The sequence below is a fragment of the Acomys minous genome (genome assembly GCF_964271855.1).
Source record: "Acomys minous genome assembly, chromosome: 6".
NCBI classification, from domain to species: Eukaryota; Metazoa; Chordata; class Mammalia; order Rodentia; family Muridae; genus Acomys; species Acomys minous.
The window spans coordinates 91,853,710-91,875,479 of NC_140487.1; the positions used below are offsets into that span (position 1 = coordinate 91,853,710).

The 21,770-nt window shown below is 36.4% G+C and overlaps 2 protein-coding genes across 9 annotated transcripts in view; both read right to left on the reverse strand.

Moving 5' to 3' along the window:
• LOC311598968 (selection and upkeep of intraepithelial T-cells protein 9-like) overlaps positions 1-21,770 on the reverse strand; it is a 366,712-nt gene that overhangs the window by 214,642 nt on the left and 130,300 nt on the right. The gene's annotated exons all lie outside the window — the stretch shown is intronic.
• The window catches only part of LOC311599686 (selection and upkeep of intraepithelial T-cells protein 10-like), a gene marked incomplete at both ends in the record, with an annotated part of 45,994 nt that continues 35,791 nt past the window's right edge, over positions 11,568-21,770 (reverse strand). The window contains one exon of the mRNA XM_084785693.1: positions 11,568-11,806. Coding sequence (XP_084641819.1) covers positions 11,568-11,806 — 239 coding nt within the window. The remainder of the gene's footprint in view (positions 11,807-21,770) is intronic.

Here is a 21,770-nt window from a genome sequence, read left to right on the forward strand (position 1 = left end):
TCCTCCTTTCTCTCATGCAGCTGCCATCAGATGTTAACAGATTCTTAGCAAGTGATGGGACTTCATGAATTCCTCCTCCATCTATAATGAGATTTGGGTTGGATTAAATGTGTGCAGATGTTGAACATACAGTCACAACTGCTGTGAGTTTATGTGTGCAAAACATTAAACCAAACAGAATCATTTTCTCCTCAGACCCCAGAAGTCATCCTGTCACAAGCTAAAATTCCTATGTATTTTTATCTCTAAATTGGCACATTGAGTTCTTGTCTTATGGACTAATTTGACATTATAAGAACATTCTGTGAATATATACAATAAACTTTAAGAGCCTGCAGAGATATTCAAAACTCAGAGTGCATTTTAAAGTAGAAATTCATAATAGCCAGAACCTGGAAACAGCCTAAATGTCCCTCAATTGAAGAATGGATAAAGAAACTGTGGTGTATTTACACTATGGAATACTACTCAGCCATTAAAAACAAGGTAATTCTGAAATTTGTGGACAAATGGATGGAACTAGAAATGATCATACTGAGTGAGTTAGCCCAGAAGCAGAAAAGCTCACATGGTATATACCCACTTATAATTGGACACTAGCCCAAAAAGATGTCCTATGAAAGTCTTCACTTACCAGGAGATTGGGATAGATGTAATATTGTGACTCTAGGTGAAAGAAGCATGGGAGAATGGGGAAATAGGAGGATGCAGAGCATCCTAGAAACCTACAAGAAAATATTATGATGGGCGGATCTATACCCAGGGGTTCGCCTCAAACTACTGCACCAACCAAAGACAATACATGCAGTAAACATTGAACCCCTACTTAGATCTAACCAATGGGCAGGACATTCTCCACAGTTGTGTGGAGAGTGGAGACTCACTCTGACATGAACTCCGGTGCCTCACATTTGACCACTTCCCCTTGGTGGAGAGACCTGGTGGCACTCAGAGAAAGGATAAACAGGCTACCAGGATGAGACTTGATAGGCTGTGACCATTTGGTGGGAGAAGAGATCTATTCTTTCACAAACATAGGGGAGGGGGATAGAGTGAAAGAGGAAGGGAGGGAAGAATACAAGTGATGGGATAACAATTAAGATGTAATCTGAATAAATTAATAAAATAAATTAATATATAAAGTAGAAATTTCTTTTAAGAAGTTCAAAGACATTCTCTCTCTCTCTCTCTCTCTCTCTCTCTCTCTCTCTCTCTCTCTCTCTCTCTCTCTCTCTCTCTCTCTGTGTGTGTGTGTGTGTGTGTGTGTGTGTGTGTGTGTGTGTGTTCAATTTTAGGGCAGATCATTTCACATTGAAGCATTGATTTGTGGTTTTACCATGTGCTTTAAATTTTCCAGTTCATCTAAGGTTTTTATAAACTCAAATATGTGTTAAGCCAAGTACTGATCTACTGTACAAAAATCCAGAATTTTATTTGAAAGTTTTGACTCTAGAACTTATATGATCACCTGTTCTGGTCTAGTTATATCCAAAGGCAAAACAAAACAAAAAATGTCTTAGCATGGGGACATTTGAAAGAACAGGTTTCAACACTTTATTCTGTCTTGCTGGTAAAACTAGAAAGAAGGAAAGAAAGAAAGAAAGAAAGAAAGAAAGAAAGAAAGAAAGAAATTTCCAAAATTTAACAAACAAGAATAAAGGAAACAAAAACTTTAATTTTTGTATATACATACTACATTCACACACACGCACTTGTCATATTCCATTTAGTGTTGCTCATATGTTTAGGGTTTTAATACTGAATACTTGAAAACTAATAAACTATGAGGGGATTGGTTCATGAGAAGACTGATTCTCTCATGCAGAATGATATCCCTTATCCATTTTGTGGGCAATCCAGCAATCATTAATTGCTTGTAGCTCTTCATCTAAGGTCTAATCTTGTGAGATTTCTTCCTTCCACATTATTATGTCAACTCCTGATGTGAAAATACTGGTACTGTTTAAATGACCATATTGTTGAGGTTTCATGGGTGCATCTACATTGTCATATGGAAAAAAGCTGTCATCCCAGTCTTCTGACACCTACAATTTTATCATCCATATTCTGTGATGTTCCTTAAGACATGGGCATAGGGGTTATTTTGTAGATGTATTATTTGGAAATATGCACCCCACAGTTAGGTATTTTCTGCATTTTGATGAATTGAGAATTTCTGTAGTGGTTTTTACATGCTTTTAAACGTTTTTGATAATAAATGAGAGGTACAGTTATCTGTAGATATGAAAATACACTTTAGAATGAAGTGAGAAGTTATATTAGTTTGGAAAATAGCAGTAGTAGATTTTCTTTTTTGTTTCTGTTTTTCAGTTATTTTGGGGGTTTTAGTGGGTTTTTTTTCTGGCTTTTGGTTTTCTTTTGGGTGGGTGTTTTGTTTTCTTTTGATTTGTTTGTTTGTTTTTTGTTTTTGTTTTGGTTTGTTTGGTTTCTTTGGTTTGAGACAGGGTTTCTCTATGTAATATATCTGGCTGTCCTGGAACTCACTTTGTAGATCAGATTGGATTCAATCTCACCACCTGTCTCTGCTTCCAAGCCCTGAGATTAAAGATGTGTGCCACACCACACTTGGCTCAGTTGTAAGCCCTTAAGTACAAATTTAAATATTCAATGAATATGAATTTTTCAAAATGAAAGATAAGAATATTTCATAAAGATATGTGAAGCTTATAGAATCATATACAAAGGTTCATTCCAATTGAAGAATAATAAATCTTAAAATCATTCAGAGAAAGAATGAAATAAAATGAAAGAAGAATCAACTACTGAGCTGATAGCAATTATCCTGGCAAGTCATTTAGCAGCAACATAAATTATACACACTTATTATTGATGAACCACTATTGAAATTAAGTGTAAAGTTAGAATTTGTTCAGGTATGGGGGAAAATAATTAACCCACAGTAACAATATGTTTATGTGTTTGGGGAAGGGAGAAGCTAAGAGCCCTGCCTTGAATACAGGTCTCATGTTTTGGGTTTTATTTCTCTTCCCAGAAGGATTCACAGTGACTGGATTAGAGGGACCAATCTTGACTCCATTTGGTACAGAACTTGACCTCAGCTATTAGCTGTCTCTACCACAAAATACCCAGCACATAGAGATTCATTGGTTCAGGTCCCACTATATACAACCTATTCATCTATACAGTGATGGCAAAGACTTGTTTGGAGAAATTATCCCCAAATATGTGGAGAGAACATAACTCTCGAAGGATGGCATTGAAGAAAGAAAAGTGACCCTCAGGATCTGTAATGGTAATCCTGATGATGATGTGCACCATCACTGAATCTTCAAAGATAGCAAGTTTTATGAAGAGCTCATCACAGAGGCCAAGGTCACAGGTAAGCTTGGATTCCTCTGAGAGCAATTTCTAAATTCACACGGTGATTTACATATAAGAAAAATGGCCACTCATAAATTCTACAAGGAATGAAATCTTAGATAGGTTTGCTGAATTTAATAATCTAAAGGCTTTATTCTGCTATACTTGGAAACAGGAGCCTAGCATAGCTGTCTTCTGAAAGGCTCCACACAACAGTAGATTGATACCAATGCTAAGACTCATACCCAAACATTGGACAAAGTGTAGGGAGTCCTGTGGAAAAGTGGAAGGAAGGAAGGAAGGATAAAGGACCTGGAGGTGAGAGGAGCCTCACAAGAAGACTAACATAGTGAACTAATCAGGGCCAAGAGGGACTTGTGGATACTGAAGCACCAACCAAGGGCCATGCATGGACTGGATCTAGGCCCCGTATACAGAAGTTGCTGATGGGCAGCTCAAGCTTCTTCTTGGTCCCCTAGAAAGGGTAGCAAGGTCTGTCTCTGACATGAACTCTGTTGGTTGGATTTTTATCACTTACTCCTACTGTGGCTATACTCTTTTTCCTGCTTTTGATCACTTGCCCCTTGCATGGCTGCTTTGCCAGGCCACAGAGGTAGATGATGTGCTAAGTCCTGATGCAGTTTGATGAGCTATGGTGGATTGGTGGGGTATGGAGAGTTCCTCTATTCTAAGAAATATGGGAGGGAGATGAGTGAAGAGAGAGGGTGAGACTGGGAGGAAAGAAGGGAGGGGCCATGGGCTATGATTGGGATGAATAGTAAAGAAATATTTTTTCAAATGAAGGGACTATGGAGTAGTAACCTAGGAAGGAAAATGTAATGTTTGGTTATTGTACTTTACCAGTATCCTACAATTCCCACAAACTGTAAAGACTATCTAAAACTGTGTTTATGATTAGCCAAATACCTTTTGTTTAGTTTCTATGAACAGCAAGCTTTATTACTATCTATCATTGATAAGCATAAAAAATCCTAACAAACCCCCTCCCCCAACAAGCAAGTTGAAAATCATTTAACAAAAAGGGCTAATACTGGGTACTCAGATATCCTGTGTCATGACATCTCTGCTTTGGTAGCCAGAAGAATGTATGAGCCTTCTCAAGGCTCCCAATATTTCAGGAAGCCTGGGGTTGTCATTTTGGGAGGACTCGTCGGGGTTCTGCATGGTTGCCCACTTTGATGGCCAGTGGAGCTTGATAATTTTGCTTTTCAGGTACAAGAGGCTTAATCTAACATGATGGTGATACTTCCATGGCACACAGTACATCTTAGATTTGTACACACTATACCTCACCTTTGCTTAGTTGGCTTTGAACAACTTCTTGAGCTTCATCTTGTTCCTTTGAAGAAATAACCAAGTCTCAATTTCTCTTTTTCCTTTTCTTTTTCTTCTGAGTAATATCCCAGTATTTCTTATTTATAAGGTAACTCATAGATATCCTAAAATCTACCATTTATCCATGGCTTAAAAAAGAGGTCTTTCCAGATATGAATCCACACACATATGGTCATTTGATTTTTGACAAAGAAGCCAAATCCATTCGATGGAAAAGGGATAGCATCTTCAACAAATGGTGCTGGTCTAACTGGATGTCTATGTGTAAAAAAATGCAACTGGACCCATATTTGTCACCTTGTACAAAACTCAAATCCAAGTGGATTAAAGACCTCAACATAAAACCAGAGACACTAAGTCACTTAGAAGAAAAAATGGGAAAGAGCTTGGAACATATTGGCACAGGAGACAACTTCCTGAACAGAACACCAACAGCCCAGGCATTAATGTCAACAATTAATAAATGGGACCTCATGAGGCTGAGAAGCTTCTGTAAGGCAGGAGACACTGTCAAGAGAACAAAGCGACAGTCTACAGACTGGGAAAAGATCTTCACCAACCCTACGTCTGACAAAGGTCTAATATCCAAAATATATAAAGAACTCAAGAAATTAAATACCACCAAACCAAATAACCCAATCGAGAAATGGGGCATGGAACTAAACAGAGAATTCTCAACAGAGGAATATCAAATGGCTGAGAAACAGTTAAAGAAATGCTCAACCTCCTTAATCATCAGGGAAATGCAAATCAAAACAACTCTGAGATTCCATCTTACACCCATCAGAATGGCTAAGATCAAAAATTCAAGCGACACCACATGCTGGCGAGGATGTGGGGAGAGAGGAACACTCCTTCATTGCTGGTGGGAATGCAAACTAGTACAACCACTTTGGAAATCTATCTGGTGCTATCTCAGAAAAGTGGGAATAGGGCTTCCTCAAGACCCAGCTATTCCACTCCCTGGAATATACCCAGAAGATGCTCCAGCACACAACAAGAAAATTTGCTCAACCATGTTCATAGCAGCCTTATTCCTAATAGCCAGAACATGGAAACAGCCTAAGTGTCCATCAATAGAAGAATGGATAAAGAAACTGTGGTACATATACACTATGGAATACTATTCAGCTATTAAAAACAAGGAATTCCCGAAATTTGTGGATAAATGGATTGAGCTAGAAATGATCATAATGAGTGAGTTAACCCAGAAGCAGAAAGACTCAAATGGTATATACTCACTTATATCTGCATATTAGCCCAAGGGGCATGTCACACAAAAGCCTTCACTTACCAGGAAACTGAGACAGAGGAGAGGACATTCTAGTGGGATTCTAGATGAGAGAATCATGGGAGAAAGGCAAAGTAGAAGGACCCAGAGGGTCCTAGAAGCCTACAAGTAGAACATTATGATAGGCAGATTTGGGCCCAGGGGTCCCGCTCAAACTAAGGCACCAGCCAAGGACAATACAGGCGGTAAACCTTAAACCCCTACCCAGATCTAGCCAATGGACGGAACACTCTCCACAGTAGAGTGGAGAGTGGGATATTACTTTCTCACATACTCTGGTGCCTCACCTTTGACCATGTCCCCTGGAGGGGGAGACCTGATGGCACTCAGAGGAAGGACAGCAGGTTACCAAGAGGAGACTTGATACCCTATGAACATGTAGAGGGGGAGGTAATCCCCCTCAGGAACAGTCATAGGGGAGGGGAGTAAGGGGAAAATGGGAGGGAGGGAAGAATGGGAGGATACAAGGGATGGGATAACCATTGAGATGTAACAAGAATAAATTATTTAAAAAAAGAGGTCTTTTATTTCAATGACAATCCACTATTTCATTTATAAAGATTTTCTGTGCAAAGTAATTTAACCTATCTTCTGGGGCAATATATTCCTTGCAAGATTCCTCCCAGCAGACATTTCACTCACATTAATTTAAACTACAGAAATCAAGTTAATAAATTTATAAATTAATCTTTTTTTCTTAATGCTTTTCAAAAATATCACAGCGTCTCATAGGAAATTAAGTTGTTCCTATGATGTTCCTAAGATGTCAACTATTTGCCTTTAGTAAAAAGTGAATTTAGAATAACTAGTCAATTGTATTTCTTTGACAGAACAACTTACCTTATAAGAAACAGGACTTAACACCAGATTTACCAAGGATAGAGTATCAAGGATAGAAAATCTACAGTGCAACTATGTGCTATGTTATCACAGAAGAAAATAATTATGATCACAGAACTTTGAATATGGCCAATTAATTTATATCTGGCTATTCAAGTGCGCATATTTGTGGCTCCTGTAAACTACATTAACTTAATAAAGGGTGGAAATAGTATCAGAAAAGGAGGTAGAGTATTAACAATGATAAAAATCAATAATTTAAATGCTAAAATGGTATCAATTTTCAGGAACTTAGGAATTTTTACTAACAGTTAAAGGTTGCATTCATGTTACTCTTAGTAATTGTAAATATTTGTAGTGATTAAGCATCTTAGTTAGTTGATCATTATTACCAACCTGACCAGGAAAGGCACATAGCTTGTTTTCACTTATTTCTAGAAATTCCCTGCCAATGTGATAGATGAATAAAATGAATTAGTAGTCACTAGAGACTGGGAATGGCCCATGAGAAGACTTATGTACACTAGTGCAATGGAGTGTCCCAAGGTGTGGAATAAAATTGCTTCTAGATATTGTTCAATACCCCAACACATCAGAATAATAAAAAGTTGGAAGGTAGAGATGATTTTTACCCAAAGGAATTATTAGATTTTGAATTATACATTGAATGGTTTGACATTTAATATCTCCCATAATCTCTTGCAATAAAGGAGTGTTCCTTAGTTTGTATTTTTATGATATGGTAGAAATGGCAGGTTGTGGATCCTAAATGGAGGAAATAGGTGACTGGAGGCAGATCACATGTGCTGTGCATTTACCACTGACCTCTATGGCTTCCTTCTCACCCTTCCTTTTCTTTATGCTTCTTTATCTTCCACCTCTCTCTTCCTCTCTTCTTCCCTCCCTACCTTTCTTCCTCTGTCCCTCGCTTTCCTCATCCATCTCTCTCTCTCCCTAGAAAATAAGAGGCGAAAGTCCCCATCTTATCCATACAATGCATCCAGGTGATCATGAAGTAAACTCTCTGAAAATATCTGTAAAATTATTTCTCCTTTAAATTGATTAACTTGGATATGCCTTATAATGCTGAAAAGCTAAATGACAGAGTTGGATTGCATGCTTTGAGACTGCCTTATGAGAACAATTTAGAGATTTTGGAGATATTGGTTCAGGAATCTCTAAAACATTTATTTCAGAATAAGTGAAGATGATGCTCACAAGTCCTTGTGGGAGAATAATTCATGTTACTTTCTGACAGAGAATTTGTTAGCAGTTTGTCAACTTACAAATTGTGAACTAATTAAATTTGCAGAGAAAATGTCAAGCCAAAATTTAGCTGTAGCATACATTGATGTCTGATTTTGTCATTTATGGTGATAACTGTGAACAAAAACACAGACATTTTTTAGAAAAATACAGTTTGTACAAAATAAGAAGAAAGAAGAGGAGGAGGAAGATGAGGAAGAAGACATGGAGGAGGAGAAGGAGAACACGAAGAAGAAGAAGAAGAAGAAGAAGAAGAAGAAGAAGAAGAAGAAGAAGAAGAAGAAGAAGAAGAAGAAGAAGAAGAAGCATCTTAAAGCTTTGGCCAGGAAACTATGGCCTTAAAAATAGTGGGACCATTAGACAATGGGGTATTGCCTTGAATGCATCTCAGCAATTGGCCAGACACCACACATCACAAGCTGAGGGGATTAACTCTTGGAAGATGTTAAAAGAAGCCTTTAGGATATTCTATGAACACAGGATCATATAAACAAATTTTTTCTTACATTCTGTAGTCCAGACACATAGAGACCACTGCAGACGTGGCCCAAGAAGATCTACTTATCATTTGAGTTGGCAACATTTTTTGTTGTCATACATATGATAGTGGCTTGGGGAACCTATTACATTAAGTTTTCCTGAGGAGATATTAACATCTACACACTCTACATTCGACACCAGGAACAGGTCAAATAACAACAATTCCAGCAAAGTCCAACTTTGTGACCCATTGAGTTTATTGGACTTACTTCAGCAATATGAGTGGGATAGAAGTGGTCCTTAAACAGCTTATTCATGGCAAAGTCTTCCCATCATTAATGACTATTTATGAGTGCTGAATCAAGTAGCCCCTGTTATTTAACCTTCCACTTCTTATATATTCTAGAGTCTCCCAAGATTATTTGCAGCAAGAGTATTGTAGGAAGGAGGGAGTCATAGCCACAGTCTCAGATAATAAGCCTCAGACTCTCCCCTCTCTCCTTCTATTAATGAATGTCAACATCATTACTATGACACATTTTGTTACATCCTTATTATCCTGAAGGATCTCTCAGTTTCCTAGTCCAGCCATGTTCTGTCACATCTCTCTAGCATTTAGGGACTTGACTGGCCCCTGGAGCCATAATTAAAGATAAACTTTCTTCCATAAGTCATCTTAGATTGTGGTATGTAGTGACAATAACCAAAAGTAACTAATGAAAGCATTGATTGCCAAAGAGTGGTGCATTGCTTTGAAGAATCCTACCCTGCTAGTTTTTGGAGAAATAGAAGACTTTGGACTTTGGACTAGGAAAGCAGTTGAATACTATACACAAAATTTAGCAGGCCATTTTACTAGGAAGACAGTGCTGAGAGTAGTGTGGACAAAGGAGGCCCAGCTCAAGAGCTTCAGGGGAAATAAAATCTCTGTGAATAACTGAGCTAACGTCCATTCACAGAATATTTTAGGGAAACACTTCTGGCTATTTTCTGCCTACATCATGTTCATTTATATGCAGCAAAACTTAAAAGTAGTGGATTCATTTCTTTGGCATAGGAAATTTCAAGAGGTCATAATTTTAGAAAACTTTCTCTTCCTCTCCCAAAAGTAACAATTGTCAGTAACTCCAAAGCTAGATATGATATTCATGTCCAATCCCTCCTTGTTAGGATTTGATCTGGTTTAGGTTTGCACAGGTCTATTGTATGCTGTTATAACTACATTGATTTACTGTGTGTAGCTTCCCTTTTGTATCAGAATAAACTAATTCCTTATAGTTATTCTCCACCTCTGAATCTTGCATGCTTCTACAATGATCCTTTAGCCCTTAGAGGAAGTTGCAATATATAAATCCTTTTATAAATGAGCATTCAGTTGTCTATTGCCTGCATTTTGGTCAGTTGTGAGACTGTGTTAATCATCATCTGCTGTAAACGTAAGCTTCTCAGATGAGTAATCAGAGATACAGTGATCTATGGGTATAATGACAAGTCACTAGTTATTGGCTTAATGCTATGCACATTTATCAGGATAATTGTAGTAGGTTTTTTCCTCAGAAGCCTATATGACAGGTTTAGCTTTATGTTCTTTGCCTGATAATTGGACCAAGTATGGAATTCATCTTGTGGTCTGGGACTTAAATCCAATGAAATAGTGGTTGGATAATCCTTTGATATCTGTGCCACTATTACAACAGCAGGCTTACAGGGTTCATATCTGGGTATAATTAATGATTGCTTTTCTCCTCTCATACCATACATAGTACCTTTGAAAACTATGAAACCTAGGTAATATAGATGAAGCTTTCAGACCTGAGCTGGAGAGATGGCTCACTCATTAAAGACTAAGATTAATTCAGTGATTTCTTTTCCTATTTCTTTACATTGAAACTATTTTGCCATTATTTAAGCATACTTCCTTAAAAAAAACCAAACACCAATTTTTTATTTCATTTAGTTTTAGCATCATCTTGAGAAATAGATATTTCAATCCATTTATATTTCTCATTTGTGTATCTTATGTTTTTTTCATTTTTGATTATGTGTATGTTTATTTGTGTCTGTGTGGGGATATGATTGTACATGTGAATGCACATGAAAAAGGAAACTTGGAAAGGGATTTGACTGCTCAAAAACTGGAATTACAGGGGGTTATGAGCCATTTAATATGGGCACTGAAAGCCAAACTCTGGTCCTCTGAAAAAGCAGCAAATTCTGTTAATCATCAAGCCATTTCTCCAGCCCCTTTTACTAATATATTTTAATTCATTCAGTAAATATTTAGACTTGTCATTCATTTTATGTTTCCTAATTACCTTTTTATAAATGTAGACATTTTCATACCTGGCAGTTATTATTTATGAAATTATTATATATACTTTAACACTATTTTATGAAATTTCCAAAGATGACATATAAGTAATACATTTTTAGAAATTTTCAATATCTAGTAAAATATTTTATTTTTCTGCTAAGCATTAGCTTTATAGAAAATGTATTATTTTGTTATAAAATGCTTTCCTTTAAAGTTCTGTATTGTTGCTTTTATTACCTTCAATCATCCTTCAAAATAAAAATTCTATGTTCACAGTTGAAGAAAACTTATCAATAAATCATTTTTAACAATTCACATTGATTAAATCCTTGCTGAGTTTAAGATATAAAAGGGAGTATGCTTCACAGCCCATACGAATACTCATTGGTATCAAAGTTTGTGGTTTTTTGCCCAGAAACTATCCATGTGTGTGTTTCATAACAATAATAAAAATGAGATTATTATTTTGAGGGAACAGGCATGGGAAGGGTAAAAAGAGGGTACATGGAAAGAACAGAAGAGAAAATGAGGCAAGAAGCAATGTTGTATTTTATTTAAAATGTGCTTTTAAAAATCTACACGTTTTAGACAGGATAAATTTGATCAAAAGACCACTTGATTGTATGCTTTATAGACATAAATTTTATAGTTCAAATCAATATCTTTTTCTGTCTTTCTTTATTGTCTTGTTTCCCAGTTGAGACTGCAATCCAATCTTAAGGGCTGAAGAACATTGAAGAACTCCTTTCTACAACTTTCTTGGTGTTGCATGAATGTCCCCTCTTCATACATTTCTAGTAACTCTGCTAAGACCCCAGTACCATTTTTGTTTAACTCAGCAAATACAGAGATATTTTGCTCTGAAGGGATCACAGGAGCATCTGTACTTATGGATGATGGGGTCATCTGACAGTAATCTGGAAGAAAGCATTTTATTATATGGCACATAAATACACAAAAATACACAAACACACACACACACACACAAAATCATATAGCAACTTCTTCTTCACAATCTCCATATTAAAAGCAAGAAACTTTTCTACAATGAGGAATTCAAGAACTACAGTGTTAAGAAGCCATTAGACTTAAGGCCGACTCTGACATATGTAAATATTGACATGTAAATCTTGTCTCAATTGTTGGGTGTATATACACAGGACTCTATTATAATAAGGGCACAGGAACTCTTGCTTTGTTGTGATAATATACAAGAGCTCTCAGATCTCTTGAGATGGCTGTCCTTACCATCTTAATTTTTGGGTTTGAGAATGATATCTCCAGAATTTAAATCTTTATAGTTTATTTAGGCAGCAGTGATTACAACAGTTTATTTTTCTAAGAAAATATGAGCTATGAAGCTATTTTCATTTTATTTATTCTCCATACAATATATACTGATGGCAGTTTCCCCCTCCCTCATTTCCTCCCAGTTCCCCTATCCACTTTCCTTCTTTCCCAGATGCACTCATTCTCCATTTCCTTTCAAAAAAAGGAGCAGGCATTCCAGTGATATCAACTAAACACAACATAACAAGATACAATACGAATAGGCATAATACTTTATATAAAGGCTGGTCAAGGCAACCCAGTAGGAGGAAAATGGTCCTAAGAAGATTAAAGAGTCAGAGACACCTGTTTTTCCACTGTTAGAACTCCCACAAACACCAAGCTAGCAGCTATACCATAAGAGGACCTCGTGGACATCCTTGAAGGCCTTGAATTAGCCACTTTAGTCTCTGTGAATCCCTGTGGGACCTGCTCAGTTGAATTTGTGGGCTATGTTCTAGTGGTGCTTTTGACCCTTCTTGCTCCTATGAATCTTCCCCCTCCTTCTGCAGATTTCACTTATCTCCATGGAGAGGAATGAGATGGAGATCTCCAACTTAGGCTTTCTCTTTATATAAAGTTTGGCTGTGGGTTCTGTGCATCTGCTCCCATCAGCTGTCAGAGGAAGCCTCTCTAATGACAATTGGGCTAGACACTAATCTATGAGTATAGCACGATATCAAAGGAATCATTTTATTGATGTGTTTTCTATCCTGGGTCTCTAGGCTATCCAACTTCCAGTTCCTGATTACCCAGGCAAGAGACTCAAATTAATCCAGTCATTGGTTGCCACTAAATTTTGCATGTCCACTGCTGCAACACATTCCATAGATAGGAAATATTGTAGATTGAAGGTTTTGTGGCTGGGTCGATCCAGTCCAACATCTAAATCCTTGCCTGGTTACAGAAGATGGTGGCTCATGTTCTGTATCCTCCATTACTGGTAGATTCACTAGGGTGTCCTTCATAGAATCCTGGGAATTTCTACTGAACTAAGTTTGCACATCATCCCAAATGCCAATTCCAATAATCTCTCCCAGTACTCCCCCCACTTCTCTCTCTCTCCCCCTCTCTTTCTCCATCCCTCCCTACCACTTGATCTGGTCTGTTCCCATTCCCACCTGCTTTGAGAACACCCAGAAAAATACATTCTAATCCCTCTTTCTAGGGAGCTCCATTTGTCCCTTTTAGAGCTCTTCTTGCTACTTAACCTTTCTAAGTCAGTGGATTGTAGAATTATTTATCATTTACTTAACATCTAATATCCATTTATAAGTGAGTACCTACCATGATGCCTTTCTGAGTCTGTGTTACCTCAATTGGAATGATTTTTTTCTAAGTAAATCTACAATCTATAAAATTTGTTGTCATTTTTAAACAACTGAGCAATACTCCATTGTGAAAATGTACCACATTTCATTCTTTCTTCACTCTTTGGATGAAGGACACCTAGGTTGTTTCCAGTTTCAGACTATTATGAATAAAGTCACTATGAACATATTTGAGAAAATATCTTTGTGGTAGGGTGGAGTTTTGGTTGAGTATACACCCAGGAATGTTATAGCTGGTCTTGAGGTAGATTGATTACCAGTTTTCTGAGGGACCACCATAATGATTTCCATAGTAGTTGTAGGGGTTTGCAATCCCACCAAAAATGGAGGGGTATTTCCCTTGCTACACATTCTCACCAGCATGAACTGTTGTTACTTGTATTATTGATATTTGCTATTCTGAGTGGTGTAAAATGGGATGTCAGTTTTGTTTTGATTTGCGTTTCCCTGATGGCTAAGAACGTTGAGAATTTTTTAATGTTTTTAAGCTATTTGAGATTCCACTATTGAGAATTCTCTATTTAGATCTGTGCCCCTTTTTAATTGGATCATTTGGTTTGTCAAAGTCTAGTTTCTTGAGATCTTTGTATATTTTGCATATTAGTCCTCTGTCAGATGTGAAATTGGTAAGAATCTTTTCCCACTCTGTAGGCTGTCATTTTGTCCCATTGGCAGTGTCCTTTGACTTAAGCTTTTCTGTTTTGTGGGGACCCATTTACTAATCATTAATCTTAGAGCCTGTTCTATTGGTGTTCTGCTCAAGAAGTTGTCTCCTGTGTCAATATAATCAAGATTTTCCCTTTCTCTTCTATCAGGTTCATTGTATTTGGTTCTATGTTGAGGTCTTTGATCTACTTGAATGTATTTTGTGAAAGTTGATAGATATGGATCTATTTGCATTCTTTTACATACAAACATCCAGGTAGACCAGCACCATTTGTTGAAGATGCTTTTTTTTTATCATATAATTTTGGCTTCTTTATCAAAAATTGTGTGTCTGAGATTGTGTGAATTTATGATTGGATCTTCAATTTTATACCACTTATCAATCTGTCTGCTTTTGTGACAATACTGTGGAGTTTTTGTTACTATAGCTTTGTAGTACAGATCAAAACCAGGGATGATGATACCCTAGAAGTTCTTTTTATTACACAGGATTGTTTAAGCTACCCTGTGTTTTTTGTTTATCTCTTTTCCATATGAAGTTGAGTATTGTTCTTTCAAGGTCTATTAGTAATTATGTTGGAGCTTTGATAGGCATTGCAGTGAATCTGTATGTTGCTTTTGGTGAGTTGGCCATCTTTGCTGTATTCATTTTACTGATTATTAAGCATGGGAGATCTTTCCATCCTCTATTATCTTCTTCACCTTCTTTCTTCAATGACTTAAAGGTTTTTTATTGTACAAGACTATCACTTTCTTGATTAAAACACTACAAGATTTTTTGCTATTGTGAAGAGTATTGTTTTCCTGATTTCCTTCTCAATTCATTTGTTATTAGTATATAGGAGGGCTACTGATTTTTATTTTTGGCTAATCATGTATCCTGATACTTTGGTGAAGGTGTTCACCAGCTGTAACAGTTCACTAGTAGAAATTTGAGGGTTGTTTGTATATCATCTGTGAACAGCAATACTTTTTTCTTTCACATTTGTATCTGCTTGATATCTTTCAGTTGTCTTGCTAGAATTTCAAATACTATGTTGAATAAATTTGGAAAGAGTGAGCATCCTTGTCTTGTTCCTGATTTTATAAGAATTGCTTAGGGTTTCTATTTGATGTTGGCTATAGGCTTGCTGAAAATTGCCACTACTATGTTGATTTTCCTTGTATCACTACTCTCTCCAAGACTTTACAACCATGACTCAAACCAAGTGCACCCATGTCAACAAAAGAAACTTTACTAAAGCTTAAGTTACACATTGACCCTCACACATTGATAGTGAGAAATTTATTATCCCAGTTCCACAAATAGACATGTCATTCAGGCAAAACTAAGCAGAAAAATACTGGAGCTCACAGATCCTACAAACCATATAATCTAACAGATTATCTGTAGGACATTTAGCCAAACACAAAAGAATATACTTTTTTCTTAACACCTCATGAAACTTTCTCCAATATTAGCCACAAAGTAAGCCTAAACAGACACAAGAGAATTGAAATAACCAACTGCATCCTATGAGACCACCACAGATTAAAGGCAGATGACCACAATATCAGAAACAACTGAAAGCTTATTAACCTGTGAAAACTGAACAACTCTCAAAACAGAAATAAAATTTTTAAAAACTAAGAACTTTCTACAAACAATGAATGAATACACAGTGTACCTAAATGTATGGGACAAAGCAAAAGCAGTGTAAAAGGAAAGTTAGTAGCACTAAGTGCTTACATTAAAAAAATAACAGGACCCCATTCTAGCTACTTAGCAATATAACTGAAATCTCTAGAATAAAAAAGAAGATGACAGGAAATAATGAAATTGAGAGTTGAAATAAATAAAATAAAAGTAAAGATAAAGATACAAAGAATCAATGAAACAAAGAGTTGGTTCTCTGAGAAAAATCAACATGATAGACAACTCTTATCCAAAGTAACTAAAAGATAGAGAGAGAATATCCAAATTAACAAAATCAGAAAGTAAACAAGACACTGAGAAAATCCAGAGAACCATTATATCATACTTTAAAAACCTGTACTTCACAAAATTGAAAAATTGAAAAGAAGTAAATAATTTTCTTGAGAGATCCTACTTACTGAAGTTAAATGGGGATCAGATAAACAATTTAAGTAGACCTATAACCCCTAAGGAAACAGAATCAGTTACTGTAAGTCTCTCAACCAAATAAAAGCCAGGGCCAGACAGTTTTAGTGTAGAATTCTACCAGGCCTTCAAGAAAGAACTAATACCAATATGCCTCAAATTATTTGAAAATAGAAGGAACATTGCCAACTTTATTTTACGATGCCAGTCACACTGATATTCAAACTGCACAAAGACTCAATAAAGAAATAGAATTATAGACCATTTTCTCCCATGAACATAGATGTATTACATCATATCTATTATGCACTACAAAGAAGGGGAGAGAACATATCAGTGGACTCATATAACCACAAAATCTTTTCTTATCCACATCACATAAGTAGAGTTGTTGATGGATCGGAGCTGCCAGACAAGGACTTGGGAGTCTTGTTTCTTCTGGGAGCCTGAGTAAGGACTGGTTACAGTTATAAATTTTACTAATCAGAATTCAGGGATTAGGGTCTTTTTCAAGTGTTCAGACATTGTCAACTGATACTGAATGTAAGTATTTTTACCAAACAAATCAAATTCACTTGTTCTTGATGTTTTTAGGAACAGGCATTGTTGCTTAGAGAGGGAATTGGTAAGCTTAGGTAAAATGGAGTCTAAAGTCAGGATGGCAACATTTAAGACAAGGTCCTTTTACCTGCTCCCAACAGATGAAAAAATATTCAATAAAATACTTGCAAACTGAATTCAAAATCAAATTAAAAATATTATCCATTATAAGTGAGTAAGCTTCATCCCTGAGATGCAGGGATTGCTCAACATATAAAAATCAAACAGTGTAATCCACCATATAAGCAAACTGTAAAAAAAAAAAACCACATGTGATCATTTTATTAGATTCTGAAAAAGCCTTTGACAAAAACATGTCACCTCTTCATGTTATTAAGTCTCTTAATAACTGTTACTGATCTACTTTAGACTTCAGAATTTTATTGATTCTCTTACCCACATCCACTATAAGTGGCCTACTTTTTCTCTGTTTCCTCAAGAGATGGGTTTACATTTATTCTGGGAAACAAGTTCTTCTGCCTTTGAGCAATACAGTAAGCTGTTACCATTGATAAATATCATGACTACCTTAGTTATATAGTCTAATTGGGACTTTTAGGTGAATATTCATGGAATCATATTTTATTTTTCTGTTACATATAAGTCAAATAATTCTTTAAGGAGGTAAAATTTAAGACTAAGACTAGAAATAGTTCCTTTGGCTTTAAGACACCTTTTTCAACATTGTTTACTGCAAAAAAAAATTAAGGAGCCCTAAATTAATTAAAGGGAACAGAGTTCCTACACTGAAGAGAAAATTCACATTTTAATCTGCCATATTAAGAGGTACAAAAGATGGTGACATTTACTGTCTGGAGTCATGTATGCAATACTTCACCAGGATAACTTAGTTACCATCAGTCTTAATGGTGACTTTTGTTGTTTAGAGTCATTTGTCTCTGCCAAAGACCAGCTTTGACATCAAAGGATAAAATGAGGCAGGATATGGAGTTGGAAATTGATCATTCAGAACACTTTGCTCTAAGGAAACCAAGTTAGATTCACTAGGGCTGGCAAAGATTTCCCTATGGCTGGCAAAAACAACTCTTTGGGGCCAGCAAAAAAGGAGGAAAATCACACACACACACACACACACACACACACACACACACACACACACATACACACACATACTTGGTAGATGAAGCAAGCTCCAAAAATCTCCAACAACTTCATACATATACATACATACATACATACATACATACATACATACATACATGTGTACATATGCACATACAAATTTGGAGGATGTAACAAAGCTGCAACTAACTTCACATGTGTACATATATACACATTTGGTGGAAGAAAGAAACTCCAACTTTTTTTCTCCCACAGCTTATCTATCCCACCAAAATCTTTCAAAAAGTGAAAAAAATCACAATGTAGTCACATTCTGTTTTTCTGTGAATGACTCTTTTAAAAAAACAGTATGTTCTCAATACCTCCACATTAGCAAATGCTTTACAGATTATGAGTGAAAAGAGTTATTCTCAAGAACTCACATACAATCATAACTAAGCAACTTGTTATAGATGAACAAAATCTAAGCAAGTAAGGTAATTTTCTCAGAAGTTTTTCATACTGGCAGGCTGCAATTTGTGGTTACAAAGAAAGACCAATTATTTTGTTAATCTTAAAAGGAAATCTTATAAAAATCTTTACAAAATCATGAATCAAAATTTTCATATAAAAACAGTCATTTCTAATTTAAATCATAAAGGTACACAGTTACTCATTAACAATTTTTATTAAATCATATCAATAAGCTGAGATCAAATATGGGTACAAGAAACTAATCATCACCTTGATCATCAACCCAGATTTAGTGAGAGACTCATGTCAGCCAGTACTAGTCAGGCTGCCACTGTTCTTGTCCACTGACCTCAAAACATCACTAGCTCAATTACTAAGAGTGTGTCTTTCTGAACTTCAAATTATTCCCTAAGATTTTCTACATCAGAGTTATTAACAAAGATATCTTAGCCTAACTTTACTAGCAAACTACTTCTCCAAATTCTTTCTAAGGGCAGTGGTCATTGCTAACAATCTACATCTCTGAATTTGTTCCAAGGGCAGTGATTGAATCATTAACCTGCATCAGCAACACTGCTTAAATAAAATCAACCACTTTATCATAAGTGCCAATAACATTGCACAGTGATGGGCTGAAAGCCTGCTTAGAGCTCCATCTAACTTACAGGTTAAGAAGAATATGGAGACCACAAAGGAAATAATCAAAGCAATTACCCATAACAGCAAGAAGTCCTCGGAAAGCATAGTCCTCGGGGTTGTGCCTCTCTGATGCACAACCATCATTGTTGTATTAACTTGTGGGCCATATTCTATGAGTTCTAAAGCTCTTTTTGCTGTACCTATGCATGGCTCCTGACAGTACTTATCAGTGTAACTTGGACAGAAGTCTTAATGACAGTTAGAGACTTAGGCCATATTGTGACAAGAAGTCAGAAATCACTTCTTTTGAAAAGTTCTATCAGTCTTAATGGCAGTTAGAGATTTAGGCCATGTTGTGACAAGAGGTCAGAAATCACTTCTTTTTTTATTTAATTAATTTATTCAGATTACATCTCAATAGTTATCCCATCACTTGTATCATCCTGTTCCTCCCTCCCTCCTGCTTTAACCCCATTTGCCTCCCTTAGGTCTGTGACTGAGGGGGACCTCCTACCCCACTATATGGTCATAGGCTATCAAGTCTCATCTTGGTAGCCATTCATTCCTTCTCTAAGTACCACCAACCTCCCCCAAAAAGGAGAATTGGTCAAATATGGGGCACTAGAGTTCATGTCAGACTCATGCCCCATTCTCTACACAACTTTGGAGAATGTCCTGTCCATTGGCTAGATCTGAGTAGGGGTTTAATGTCTACTGCATATATTGTCCTTGGATAGTGCAGTAGTTTGAGCATACCTCCATTGGCCCAGATCCATCCCATCATGATGCTCTTCTTGTAGGTTTCTAGGACACTAGTGATGCTTCTATTTCCCCATTCTCTTATATTTCTCTCACCTAAAGTCCCAATATGACATCCTCACATCTATCCCAACCTCCTTGTAAGAGAAGATTTTCATGGGACATCCCTTTAGGACTAGTGTCCAATTATAAGTGAATATATACCATGTGAGTCTTTCTGATTCTGGGTTAACTCACTCATGATGATCATTTCTAGTTCCATCCATTTGTCCACAAATTTCAGGATTTTCTTGTTTTTAATAGCTGTGTAGTATTCCATAGTGTAAATGTACCACAGTTTCTCTATCCACTCTTCGGCTGAGGGACACTTAGGCTGTTTCCAGGTTCTGGCTATTATGAATAAGACTGCTATGAACATGGTTGAGCATATGTCTTTGTTGTGTGGCAGAGCATTTTCTGGGTATATTCCAAGGAGTGGAATAGCAGGGAATTAAGGAAGCCCTATTCCACATTTTCTGAGAAAGCACCAGATAGATTTCCAAAGTGATTGTACAAGTTTGCATTCCCCCCAGCAATGAAGGAGTGTTCCTCTTTTCTCCACATCCTCACCAGCATGTGGTGTGACTTGAGTTTTTGATCTTAGACATTCTGATGTGTGTAAAATGGAATATCAGAGTTGTTTTTATTTGCGATTATCTGATGACTAAAGACATTGAGCATTTCTTTAAGTGTTTCTCAACCATTCGATATTCCTCTATTGAGAATTCTCTGTTTAATTCTGAGCCCCATTTCTTAATTGGTTTATTGGGTTTTGTGGTGTTTAATTTCTTGAGTTCTTTATATATTTTGCATATTAGACCTTTGTCAGACATCGGGTTGATGAAAACCTTTTCCCAGTCTGTAGACTGTCGCTTTGTTCTGTTGACAGTGTCTTCTGCCTTACAGAAGTTTCTCAGCCTCATGAGGTCCCATTTATTAATTCTTGACCTTAAGGCCTGGGCTGTTGGTGTTCCGTTCAGGAAGTTGTTTCCTGTGCCAATGTGTTACAGGCATTTCCCCATTTTTCTTCTAATAAATTTAATATATCTGGTTTTATGTTGAGGTCTTTAATTCACTTGGACTTGAGTTTTGTGTATAATAATAAATATGGGTCTAATTGCATTTTTCTGCATGTAAACATCCAGTTAGACCAGCACCATTTATTGAAGATGCTATTCTTTATGCATTGAATAGATGTGGCTTCTTTGTCAAAAATCAAGTGACCATATGTGTGTGGATTCATTTCTGGGACTTTGATTCCATTCCACTGATCAACCAGCCCATTGTTGTGCCAGTACCATGTTGTTGTTGTTGTTGTTGTTGTTGTTGTTGTTGTTGTTGTTGTTGTTGTTTTACTGTTGCTCTGTAGTACAGCTTGAGATCAGGTATGGAGATTGCTCCAGAGGATCTTTTATTGTACAGGATTGTTTTAGCTATTCTGAGATTTTTTATTTTCCATATGAAGTTGAGAATTGACCTTTCAATGTCTTTTTAAAAATATGTAGGTATTTTGATAGGGATCGCACTGAATCTGTACATTTCTTTTGGTAAGATGGCTATTTTTATTATGTTAATTCTCCCAATCCATGAACAGGGGAGATCTTTCCATCTTCTGATGTCATCTTCAGTTTCTTTCTTCAGAGATTTGAAGTTTTTTTCAAACAAGTACTTCACTTGCTTGGTAAGAGTTACTCGTAGATATTTTATATTGCTTTTGGCTATCATGAAAGATGCAGATTTCCTAATTTCTTCCTCTGCATGATTGTCATTTGTATATAGAAAGGCTACTGACTTTTGAGTTAATTTTCTATCCAGGATTATGCTGAAGTTGTTTATCAGCTGTAAGAATTATCTGGTGGAATTTGGTGGGTCACTTATGTA